Genomic DNA, 12,953 nt, shown 5'->3' on the forward strand with positions numbered 1-12,953 from the left:
GATGGGTGGGAAGTTAGGTCGGTTATATATAACTGGCTGGTGTTTGCGTGAAGAGAGTTTGCCGGCATTCAATTGCGAGAAGGTTGGAAGAATTACCCCCCCCTTATGCCTGAGAAAAGATTGCTATGGCAGTAACCTGACTATTATCGATAGCAATAACGCAGAATTGAGATTCCGACAACATTGAGAAGCTTCTATCATACTTCCCTGTCTTGATCTATTCTTCAAGTCTAATGTCTGAAATCTAACGCACTTTGGTATCAAAGCCCTTGGCAGACTTTGTCCAAGTCTAGTTCGGACTATCATCCACCCAACCATCCCAGTGATGAATTGGAAAGTATCACACAAGATGGTTACTGCAACATCCGGACACCGCGATGACCAGAGCACTTGTTCATAGTGTATTCAAAGCAGAACAGCAGAGCGCCTAAGCCGGCATAGGGTAGGCAGAGTCCAAGGCCGGTTTTTTTTTTCCTTTCCCCAGAGCCTGGCTCAGACAGACACGTAACATGCGTTGCATGCATGCCCACCGTCCATATATGAAGTAACAGTTAATATGATATGATACAATGGGGACGAATAGATTGGGGCAGTTTCACTTGTTGGGCACAGCGGCCGGCACACATGGTAGCCTAATTGCACAGGAGGGAAGGACATGGGGTGGGAATTTCCTCGAGCCGGTACAAACCGTGTGGGAAAAATGTTCCTTGGTTGATAGCTCGAGAAGGGGTTTCGTGCTCCATAATCTGGCTCTGGGATAAATTTCGTGGCCGGTAGGTCATTGCACTGTGCTGTGTTGCGCAGCACCTAATAGCGGACAAGGCCAAACTGCTGGGAGGGGGCCATTGCACTCTTCCCCCTTCCGCTCTCCGTGCCCGCATTCCAATCTCCAAACGAGTGATTACATAGGCACGCCTACGGGTGGCTGGGGATCTGGGTAGGTATTCAGAGACTGGGTTCTGTTGGGTTGATTGCGATGGGGTTGACTAGTAGGTTATGCATAGAGAAGCTCTGGATTTCTTTGTTGGGACAAAAGGTTTTATACAGGACAAGTGTAAGTTATATAGGAAAGGCGCTTTATTGGAAAATTACTGACATCAAGTGTTCGCGCAGGGACCAGATCCAAGGTCCAATATCCTCCCGATGAACGAGTCCACCTACTTGCAGGATTATGTGGTGACTGAGGTAACTGTGCTCGAGTAACGGCCTGTTGGCATTTCTTGTCAAAAATGCAAGAGCGATGATGAGATGGCCTGCGCTGCACTGCACAGCTTTACACTCTCGTCGTGTGCTCGAGCGGGTGCTGCAGAGCTCCACGGTACTTAGTTTGCCATAAGTCTCGCAACATGAGATGTGGCAGGGAACTCTTCCTTTCGTACTGGAATTATACATGAGCAAGACTGATTATGGGTGGTTATAAAGCTCTAGTATCTGATTGGGACTTGAATCTCCCTACTCCTGATATTTTTGGCGACCACATCAAAGCGGGAAGTTAGGATTGCATTCTGCGTTTTGGATTATGTCTATATGAATTATCAAGGCTTTGCACACTGGTTGAGCTCGCATGGCAAAAGCAGTTTTTCGGGGCCTTTGATGTCCAAAGAAAGTAAGAAAACACCTCGCTGGTACGAGCTAGTATGCCAAGGGCGGGTTATCTCCCCCTCTGTAGTAGTATCAAGACTATGGTCGTTCGGGGATCGTTTGCACCATATATTCTGTGTTACACATGCAGCTTTTAGGCTTGCGATTTGGCTTGTTGCCCAAGCTGAGACGCCAGCCACCACCACTGTCGCGTCCTGGGCTCCCACGCTAGCAACAGGGGGGATGGATACAATCCGACGACCAACCTCATTCTTACTTCAATCTCCCTTCCTGCTTCGCGATACCTCCCTCCTCCCTCCTCGCTTCTACAAAGGCAATTGAAAGACAGGAAAAACTTCGGATACCAGTCTGCTGTATGCACAAGCCCTGCGATTACCTTATGATCTTCACCAACAGTTTACTATATATATAATAAGCAGCGTTGTCCCGGAGCCCGAATTCCCGCGGAAATTAGCGTATCGGGTGTTTATCCCAGGATTGGTCATCCGGAAATAAATTTCGCCGGCGGGGACAGCGAGTTCACGGCCAACTGGAACTGGACCCCGCAAGTGCAACTGCTAAGGCCAAAAATGGTGGATAGAGGCGATAGGAGGGGAGAGGAAGGGGAGGCTCACTGGCTATCGTGGCCCATCAAGATGCTTTTGAGAAGGGGAAGCCTTTTCTGATTTGCTATGGTTGTGGAGCGCCCGTGTTTGGGGCGTTATTCTCGCTGTTTTTACACGTGATGGCGGGATGGAAGAGGTCATTTTGGACGACTATTTGAATGGTAAGGTTTCGAAGCACGTCAAGCAGCAATATGGTTAGTATTACCATTACCATGTGCCCTCTCATCCGCGTGTCAGTGCTAACTTGCCCAGGAATGAAATTGATTTGCAGGGAGATGACCCGGTCAGCAATGCTACTGGCGCGTGTGCGTGTGCGAGTTCTGGTAATTTTTAATTTACATCGGAATGGGGTACTGTGCTGTGCAATGGGTTTTAACTGTTAATAGTCAGCTGCTATTATGTCCTAAACCGCCTCTTGGCAGCAATCACGAAGCAGATGGATGGGGTGCTAAATGCAGCGTGTGGAATTGAAGGAAACGCCCCTTTTGTGCTTTCCACTGGGCTGGACAGATTCTACCCCTATTTCGTCAATAGGACACATAGACCATATGCAATTCCTAACACTACTGGCTTGCACCAGACCTATTTCCCAACGGGGGACCCGTCCCTGGAACGACCTATTCATTATCTTTTGCTCTGGGATATTCTTACTGGTGTGGAGGTTCACCAAAGAGACGTGATAACGGTCTGACGGGAGCTATATCACCAGGTATAACTTGTCGCAGTTTTTGTGCGACAACAATTTCTACCATAGAGTTGGGGGAGCCGCAAAAACAATTCCGTGTTGCTTAATATGCATCATGGAAGATACTTTCAGGCGGGATTTGGTTGTTAATGGTGGATATAGGTGGAGTACCGATCGCGCAGCGGTAGACGATATATAAGAGATTTACTTGGAACTTGGGTATCGAAAAGTATGGGAGATATGGTAAACAACTTTGTTCTCTTTGTTCAACACTCTCGTCTTTTTTTTCCCCTAAACTAACTGTAAATATAGGTGTATAAATAAAACATGAACAACATATCCCAATCCTTCCATAGATTACCACACCTATCTCTAGGTCTCCACACATGGCCCCATTCCTCCGTACACTCCCGTGATAACAAAGGAAACACATGTCTGGAGAATCTTCATCGTAAATTTTTGAACCTCCATAGCGATCTACCATGCTCCTGAACTATCCGTCGGACTCCCGAAACTTCCACAATCCACCCCAATCATCCAACGTCCATCTAGAACCTTCAACATTAGTAACACAACTCCTATGGGTAGCGTTTTTGGGCCATGGCTTGTGTAAGTGCCCTTTGCCTTGTCTCGGATACTATTATAACCGCAAACAGCGGTCTCCCCGCTGGGCCCGTCAGAGATGCTGCAGCGCGAACCAAGGCTGAAGGGGAAGTCTAGCCGTGCGGATGGTTCGGCGGTGGAGGCTTCCAACACCTCAGCACGGTTTCTGGCAAGATCATCCTTGACAATGGCGAGCTCGCCTCGGGCGCTGCAGTCTTCCTGTCTTCCTTGGTGGCCCGAGAATTACCATTCAGCAAGGTACAATACCCTAATGCGCAGGATGTACCGGCAGGAACGGCAACTCCAAATTTACCGATGTGCGCACGCAAAAGCCACGCGCTCTCCAAGCCTGGTCTAAAGGTGGGCCCGGCTCGATCCCCGGCGTCACAACTGTCCCTGTATCCGACGAGCTCACTGTCATTAGAAGGAGGACGACAAGCCTGGACAGACCGATCTAGGAAATACAAAATCAGAACCTCATCAAGCAGTTCAGAGACTTTGACCAAAAGTCCCTCAAATCTGCCCTCTCGGCCCGGCGGATAACCACGGGGCTGTAGGCAGCTCCCCGGATGAACCAATCTTACCAACAAGATTATCGCCAAGGACTGGTGTTTTTGGAAAAAGCGCTAGGGGTAATGGTTAGTCATCCTCAACCTCCCGGCGAATCCCATAGCCCTTCTGTGGTGTCCAAATTATTAATTGGCTGTTTTTTGGGTCTGGAAGTACAATTAAAGGCGCTGGGTCTGGACTGGAAGTATTTCTTAGCGGGGATCAGTTCAGCAATCATCCCATGCAGGTTGCCTGGGGTCCTTCGTTTCACCGATCGGGGGTGGCTGCAGAGTGGGGTAGTTGTGAGTTCAGTGTGTGACAGGGGAGTTAATTGATCACAGGACGGAATAAGCTGGATCTATTGATCAATATGACTGACAAGGTAGAGAGGAACTATGCGAAATATTGTTAAGTTTGAAGAGATTTAGGTAAGGTAATTGAGCACCTGCGGATAGTTAAGGTGTTTTATTTCGCAATTTATTAAAGCTGAAAGTTCAGGAGAGAGAGAAAAAAGTTCGAGCTTCCATGGCTTTCATTGATGCCTTTCTTTTTTGATTGATGGCGCTCCGTGACGACCCTTTGTAATTTTCTAAAGAGCACAGTTTGTGTTTGGTAAGACAATTGTTATAGACATTACTCCATATAAATTATCTTGCGGAAATAATCTTAATACTGAAATTTCTTTTTTCTTGATATTATACAAAATCACTACTCACCTCCGGCACTCCGGAAGTCGTATTGAATTGAGAATGGACCGTTTCCTTGACTTTTCCGGTAGTAACTGATCCAGTAGCAACCATTTCAGCAGTTATTGTTCTAGTAGTAATCATTTCAGCAGTAACTTTTCCAACAGTAACGACAATTCCAGTAGTCTCCGTTCCAACAGAAATATTACCAGCAGTTACTGTTCCTGTAGTGTTCTTACCGGTGTCTATTGTTCCAGCAGTAGCCTCACCGACAGTTACTGTACCAATAGTACCCTTACTAATAGCTACCGTTCTAATATAGAATATATCCTTAGATAGAAAAGAAAGTAAGAGATTAGTGACTGGAAGGGTTGGGATTGGGTCAGTCAGTATAAAAGTTCTGTTTGAAAGAGAAAAAGAAAAAAATTTAGAGAATTTGAAAATCCCTATTCATAATGTCACAATCGCCTCGGTTTGTCTCTCTAATATTGCTTACAGGAGAGGAGGAGGTATGATAACTATCAGCTTTTGGTTGATAACTACTTTATACCATACGAGAAAATAGTACTAGTACCGTATTAATAATAGACTACTGTACATGTACATGTACAGTACACAGGCCGACAGGAAATGGTCAGTTTTTCCATAATAGGAGAGGTGAAAAAAAAAAAAACTTACTCCTCAGTTGCTCCTCGCTAAACCTTTAAGTGTTACTTTACAGTTGATTTTACTTTCTCAATAATCATCGTTTCAAAATATAACAGTTGTGAGGTTCTTTCTTCTATGTTAAAATGCACGAGTGGGGGGGGGTGATAACTTCTTTAATACGGTAATACTAGTATTTGGTTTTTTTTTTTTGCAGAAGTGCCAGTGAGGAAGTATGAAAAAATGTAAAGAAAGAAGAAATAGATGAGGTGTGAAGATGAGAGGAAAAGAAGAGGAAGAGGATTTTTCCTAGATATATATCACAAGTACTTTGACATCACTATGTATACATAGGAGATAGGGGAAGAGTATGTTCAGTATTATTAGAAACATCATAGTAACCGCAACTTCACTGTAATGCTATTTATAGAGCTGTATTTTTGTGGGTGTGGGATGTAGATGTACTGTACTCAAACTCTCAACTAGTATCTATACATCATATATGAGGTTTAATTGTAATAATTATTCTATAAATTTTATGATAATATCATACACAGTAAACTTTATAATAGGCAAAAGGTCCAAGTACACCCAATAAAGTTGGAATAAGGATAGGAAATTGCCTTTGGAGCAGGTCAAGGAGTGTGATACTGAGTGAAGTGCTACCGGAATGAATTGTACCAAGGTGTATCATAGTCGTTTGGCTAGATGCATACTAGTGAAGAAATAAAAGTTTAAAAATAAATAAAACAAAGAAGCAGTAGAAACCATAGGCAGTATGGGAGACATTTGAAGCAATCCGGAAGTGTCCTCATGGTATCTTATATCAAATGTTCAGTTAGGATGTACGGAGGACTGTGGATTTTCCCATTTCAATTGTATCATACAACGGTGCACCCGTTGCCACCTCAAAGCAAAGCCGTTTGTAAAATTTCCGTTATGAACAAGGTGTATTTGTGTTCTGGGCGCCATATCAAATGGCAACAATGCGAGCTAATCAGTATACGAGTGATATCATATGAATCTTGCCCTTTTTTTTTTGTAGAACGTCCCATATCAACTGCTGAATTTCAGTCCTCGTACATGAAGTGAGATCATATCAGTTCACCTATGCAGTACGTTCACATATAAACATCTCGTCACTACCGAGCGCACAAAACCCAAGCCATAAGTCAAATTTTCGCCCTTAAAACAAAAAAACTCCCATTTGCCTAACTATGCTACGGTACACAAGCTTGCGAGCCATGCTACAGACGATGGACTCCGCTATTTGATTTAAAACTCGACACATATCCATACATCTATCTCCTCCCCTTCTTTTTCCCTGAAACCACCTTGAAAGCAGTATTAGTCTCGGGGCTAGCATCCCTAGCAGTTTGTTGGGTATTGGCCTTTCCCTTCGCAACCTCATTCCATCCACTGGCTCCACCGCCATTAGATGATCCTGCCTCAATGACAACACCGATTCTGGCAGCCTCCTTCCGACGGATAAATTCTGCAGCGAAGCGACGGCCGTCCATGGTTGTGGAACAGTCATAGATGGTATCAGCGATGAGGCTGGCGTCCAAGGGGAAGTTAAGCATCTCAGCAAGGAGTTCATTGGCTGAAAAGGTTAGCGTAGTCACACAAAAACACAAGCATAGAATTATCAGTTACCTTTGACCCCGTCTTTCAATCCAGTAAGAGATGCCATTGCCCATTTGTGGAATTCTCCCTCAGCGCTTGTAGCGGCAGGTTTGACTGGTACAACAGCCGGGACTACCTTTTTGGCAGTTTGTATACCAATGGTGCTAGACACAGTTCTTAACGGTTGGGCCGGCGCGGTCGGTGTAGAAGGAAGAGGGCCAGTGGGACCACCGGCACCCAGCTTGGATTTACCTCCGGGTCCGACGGTAGTCCATGCTCCACCAACCATGGGCTGAGAGGTCTTACTAGCGAGATCAGCGTACCTCTTTCCACTAGCAAGAGGAGCGGAGGGGATCTGCGCTGCCGCCTGGGCTGTGGACGCCGCGAGTGCTGCAGTCTTTGCTTTGCGGGCTTCTTCTTCCCTTTGAATTTGTGAAAGCGTCTTTTTAGCACCTGCACTCGGAAGGGAGTTCGCCTTGACCAATGGCTTAGCCCAAGCTGATGCAGATCCAGTAGCCGGAGTAGCGGATGGAGATGTTGCCCAGGTGGCTGTCGACGGGAGGCCTGGAGCCGGGGGAGGAGGCTGATTAGCCACTTGTTGGGCCATGAGCTGACGCCTCTGTTCTGCTTCGTGGGCCTCCTTGTTGCGTTGTTGCTCTGCCTCAATTTCCTGGATCTCCTTGAGAGTGAGAGAGGGTTGCTTCAATTCGTTATCCTTGTTCGCCCAAGGAGCGACAGAAGCACTGGTACTTGGGTGAGGATTCTCATTTGAGGGGCTACGAGCCATAGAGCTAGAGCCAACGTTGAGGACAGTAGATTGAGAACTGACTGGGGGAGGGAAAGGTTGAACAAGGGGAGCGGGTTCGGAGTTTTGCCACTCGTTACTAGATGTAGTTGGAGCTTGCGTGGGGCGAGGGGAAGTCTTTGTCGAAGGCGTCGACTTGGGAATTGAAACTTTTGGCTGCTCGGTAACTTGCGGCTGTGCTTGTGGTTTAACAGTTTCAGGAACGATGCCCCACGCGGAACTCTCCAAAGTTGGAGAGGGTTCCTCGCCGTGTTGAGCAGGGACAGCCCCACTACGTTCCTGGGCCTGCTGTGGGAATCTCTCATCTTCCCTCTCGTGGTGAACCCCGTAAGATTGGTGCTGTTGGGCTTGTGCGACAGCCGCCACTGCTTGTTGCTGAGCCTGTTGAAGTTCTTGCCGTTTCTCAACTTGCTGATGCTGTGTTTGGTATGCCTTCTGGGCCTGTTGACGTTGCATTTCAAGGATCCTCTGTTCCATCTGTAAGCGGTCGGCCTGAACATGTTGCTGCTGCTGAGTGAATTGGCTATTCTGTTGGAGCTGCTGCCCGGCCATACCGGGCATGCCATGTCCGCCGCTAACTCCAAAAGCATCAGCGCTCCCGGCGGCCGCACCGGCCTGCCTTAATAATACGCCCGGCTCGAATGAGTTCTGTCCACCAATCCCGACGGTTGTTGTAGTAACAGGAGTGGCGAACCCACCAGGGCTTTGCAGGCTTCCTTGTAAGCTCCCAAAGCTGGGTTGAGAATGGAGACTTTGTTGCGAGTGTTGGTGATGCAGAGCGTGTGCTTTTGCAAAAACTTGTTGCTGAACCAGATACTCTCGCTGCCTAGCCAAAAGGTACTGCTCCTCCTGCTTCCTTCTCTCCAGCGCATTTTGTTGGTCAGCAGTGAGGGTCGTTCCGAAACTCGGGAAACTCCCAGCAAACGGAGGTTGAACTGTGCCGCCAGTTTGAGGCTGTTGGTTCTCATTCAACCAGGAAGAGGAGACGGCGACTCCAGGCCAAGTGTTAGGTTGAGATGTGGTGGGTTGCACAAGAGCAGAATTTGCTGGAGCTTGAAGCGGGACTAGGAAAGGCTCGCGTGTGTTCCCTATTCTGCGCACCAGATTACCCAATTGCTCAAACTCTGGATCTTCCACCCTCTTTACAGCTAAATCCTGGGTGAAGAACCCAGTCTTGTACCAATCATGCATCTCTAAGCCAGAGAAAGGACCCTGGACAGTCCCACTAGGATCGCGATAGGTCCACTGTATCTTGTCCGGCATGACCATTACGTGTTGTTGTGGTGCGACGGTCCCAGGGGGAGGACGAATCTGTGGGGGTTGTTGAACAGCCGGCGGTTGGATACCGGCAGAAAGTGGTGCTGGTTGAGCCGGTTGATTCTGGTGAAGACTATGGATACCGGGTAATGGGTCATCACGTTCCCTAGGGTACAAGGTATTTTCTCCAGAAGCAGCCGCCAGATTGCCAACACTCCGCGTGGTATGCAGGTTAAAAATGTCCATGACTCCCGGCCTCTCTCTCATGGGGCTATCAGTGGCACTACCGAACCCATTTCTACCGCTGCCGAACGCATTACCGAACCTCAGATCACCGAAAGCGTCATTCGACTCAAAACCAACTTGTTGCAGTTGCTGCGGTTGTTGCTCTTCCTCTACTTGTGGCTCTTGCTGGAACAGCTGTCCAAGCCGGCTTGCACGGCTTGCCGATCCGTACCCTCCACCTCCAATACTTCCCATGCCACCGATTCCACCGCCAGAAAACGAGCCTCCACTGCCAATGGTGTTGGGACCGTTCAAATCGCCGAGCATACCGCCACTACCAAAAAATGAACTCGGGGCGGTATTGCTTCCAAGCCCAGAAGGCCCAGAGGTCCCTCCCCACAAAGTGCCACCACCCAGGGAACTGAATGACGCAAGACCACTACCGATACCACTACCCAGCCCGGCAGTAGAGCTTCGGCCGCTTCTATCGCTACCAGGAGCACCCACATCACCTCTTCTAAATCCTCCAATAATACCTCCCCCGCCGCCATTTTCTGGCATATCATCATCGTCCGCCTTTTCGGGTGCAGGGCTCTGATAAGGGTTAGTTTCGGTAGGACTTAATGGCTCATACTCATGCAGACCGCCAATGATCCCGCCAATACTGCCCTCCCTTGATCGCCCATGTAGCGGGAAGTGGCCCTGCTGATTCAATTGCAAATTCTGGAGCTGTTGATGCAAACCACCAACATTGCTGCCGTCACGCGTCGTACCTATGCCGGAGAAACCGAGGTCGCTACGGACTTTGGTAGGAGTAGAAACGGAATTGCCCTGCCGATTTTGAGTATTACTCGTCGTGTTGAAAGAATTATCTTTCATACGCTGCTCGAGACTGGGAGTAGGAAGCGGGGAATGTTGTGGCTGCTGCTGCTCTTGCCGTTGGTCATGGTCATGCTCACGGTCATCCCCATCCCCACCAAGACCAAACGGATCAGTGTCCGAGCTCATAGGTCGCTCGCGTTCGTGCTCTTCACGCAATCCATCTGGGTTGGGGGAGCGGGGTCTCTGGGTATCTTCAGCTTGTTCGTCCTCTTCTTCAACTTTAGGTTGCGCCGTTGAACCTTTCTGCCCTGTGTTACCGGCATTACTGCTTGTTTTCAGCTTCTCCGAAGAGGCGCTCTGTAGGGAAAACCCGCCCATTGCACCACCAAACACACCATTTCCAAACGTGCCCATCGGGCTATTTAACGCGCTACTCGCGAATCCACCTCCGCCAGTACTCCCACTAGGTCCCCAAGCTGTACTGCCCCTCCTAAACAACCCAGAACTTCTACCGCCGCTTCCCGAACCGTCTTCAACTCTCTCCTTGCCATGATCATCATCCCCAGCCTGACCAGATGTACCAGAAGTACTACCCCAGCGTCCAAATAAAGTCCTATCCCGGCCGCCACCCTCCCGAGTTTGGTCTTCGTCTCTCAACTCAGTCCTGCGTCTCGGCAATTGAGGGGGGGCAGAGCTGAAAGGAGAATTGGTAAGGGCGGCATCAGAGGTTTCACGGCGTCGGTTTGTCGGGCGATTGACACCGGTAGCGCCTGCACCAGGAGGGGCGGTAATTTTATTTCGGTTCTGTGGTGGGGTATGATTGGTGTTGTGATGATTCGTTGCTCCTTGATTATTTTGATTTGGGGGCGCCTTATGAGGAGAGTTCACATTGGAGGCAAACAACTAGTTACGTCCACATTAGTAAAACTACAGCCAAGTGTCGGCCCAAATGCATGAAAGTTTAGAGAAATCGTAGGAATAGTCAATAATATACCTCTTTCTCTTCCTCACTCATATCCTCCAGGCTAACAGGCTTCGATCCTGCCTCCTTATCCCAACAAACCTCAGCGCCGCCGGCCTCATCGCCACCCCTACCCCAACCACCGCCACTGCCCGAACCCAAGTCCCCGAGCAGTAAATCCTTCACCTCCCGTAAAGTGCCATTCTGCTCCTGTGCCTTGAAGATACTTAACAAATCCTCCTTACCATAAGAAGTGCTAACCGCGCTTCCAGCCCCACTCCTATTAAAATGATGTGGCGGGTGATAAACGTTCGAGGCGGAAGGAGTTAAAGGAGGTTGAGAGTGCTGTGAGGTAGGAGGATGAGTGAGGGTAGTGGAAAGTGAGGGGCGACGGTGGGAAGAGTTAGATGTGCCATTAGGACGACGAGACCTAGAAACAAGGGTTAGATCGCTCGAAGACATGATATTCGCTGCAAGGCCAAATTTAATGTACAACGGCGGGTGTGTCGGGGGAGAGGGATAGGATGAAAAGATGAAGAGAACAATTGCGGCGGGAGAGAAGGAGATGAGGTGTGGCGACAGAAAAGGCTTTGACTTTTTTTTGATTCGGCAAAATTGACCACTTCGGAAGGCTGGAGATCCACCGGATGACGACAAAATTTTGCAGTGGGAAGGCAAGGATCTGTGCAAAGGAGAAAAAGAAAGGAGCATATGCTCGAATAGGGAAGGCGGGCATGATAAGTTTTAGTGGGTACCGATATGTGTACAGTAGTAGAAGGGAAGGCCTTAATTTTCTCCCTCTCCCCCTGCAAATACGCAGGGAGAGGGGGGAAGACGCGAGGGGCATTCGGCACACAGCATTGAAACAGTCCACCGCAGCAACAAAGGGGAGGATAAATTGATGTGAAGAACGGGTAAGAGAGGGGGGAAAGAATGGATGTAAAGGGTAAAAGATGGAGAATGAAAATAAAAAATAAAAAATAAAGGTAAAGACGGTGCCATGAACGCTCTCACCAATCGCCTGATCCCCCTCCTCCACTGCCTCCGCCTCCCGGGGCCGAAGGATTACCAGAATTATTGGCAGTATTGATCCCACTATCCTTTCCACCGCCGGCAGTTGTAGAGAACGAAGATGCGAAATGAGATGATGTAGACATGGTTTGTTCTTTGTGTTGAAAGATTGTTGTTCTAAAAGTCTGTCGAGTCTCTTTGGAGAATCAGCGGACAGGAATATGTGTGTTGTGTATGTGCGTATGTGTGTTTGACGACTAGAAGTTTGAAGAATGAGTAAATCTAGTGGACAGAAGAATAGGATTGTAGGGACGCGATGGATGGGTGGATGGGTGTGGGGATGAACGGAGGGACAGATGTAGTGACAATTGTGATGACTGCTGAAGGTAGTTTTTTTTGTTTTTTTTTTAACTACCCTTCCAGCGGTGGGATTGGATTGGATAGGATAGCGAAACCTTTGTGTCTGGCTAGGGAAAGAATTGAACGTGAGTGGGATAAGATTGGATAAAGTGTTGGAAGGAGGGGGGGAACTCACTGGACAGATCAATCTGTTTGAGTGCTGTTTCCGTATGGGTGCCGGTATGTTCTGTTCAGAATTCGGGGGTTCGAGAAGGTACAGTAGGTTGGGCAAAAAAGTGCAAGTGTGACTGAACATGGGAAACCCGAGAGCGTCCTTTGTGTGTAAATAATGTTAATTTGGGAAATAAACTTCCCCATTTGGCTATATTTATCATGTTTAAATTGAACTCATGACCAATTTAGGTACTATTAACCTTAATTCCACTCCCCACAGACGCTGAAGTCGTTCAAAAGCAGCACAAATTTATTTTAAACCTTCATCAGCTATTGGATGGACGGTTTTTGGCAAAAA

The 12,953-nt window shown here is 48.1% G+C and overlaps 2 protein-coding genes; one reads left to right on the forward strand and one right to left on the reverse strand.

Annotated features, from left to right (window-relative positions):
* Nucleotides 1-2,643: 2,643 nt before the first annotated feature.
* On the forward strand, nucleotides 2,644-4,737 carry GSTUM_00001771001 (uncharacterized protein; the record flags this gene model as incomplete). XM_002835791.2 has 5 exons in its annotated part: nucleotides 2,644-2,916; nucleotides 3,055-3,135; nucleotides 3,205-4,133; nucleotides 4,219-4,472; nucleotides 4,543-4,737. One exon carries the CDS (start codon nucleotides 2,644-2,646, stop codon nucleotides 2,896-2,898), a length of 255 nt encoding a protein of 84 aa, XP_002835837.1. The 3' UTR covers nucleotides 2,899-2,916; nucleotides 3,055-3,135; nucleotides 3,205-4,133; nucleotides 4,219-4,472; nucleotides 4,543-4,737.
* A 1,821-nt stretch (nucleotides 4,738-6,558) lies between these two features.
* GSTUM_00001773001 (uncharacterized protein) lies at nucleotides 6,559-12,576 on the reverse strand. XM_002835792.2 has 4 exons: nucleotides 12,086-12,576; nucleotides 11,105-11,501; nucleotides 7,032-11,013; nucleotides 6,559-6,978 (listed from the first exon to the last, which is right to left on the reverse strand). The coding sequence occupies exons 1-4, from the start codon at nucleotides 12,226-12,228 to the stop codon at nucleotides 6,677-6,679; spliced, it is 4,824 nt and encodes a 1,607-aa protein (XP_002835838.1). The 5' UTR covers nucleotides 12,229-12,576; the 3' UTR covers nucleotides 6,559-6,676.
* Nucleotides 12,577-12,953: the final 377 nt, after the last annotated feature.

This window comes from Tuber melanosporum (genome assembly GCF_000151645.1).
Source record: "Tuber melanosporum whole genome shotgun sequence assembly, scaffold_118, strain Mel28".
Taxonomy (NCBI): domain Eukaryota; kingdom Fungi; phylum Ascomycota; class Pezizomycetes; order Pezizales; family Tuberaceae; genus Tuber; species Tuber melanosporum.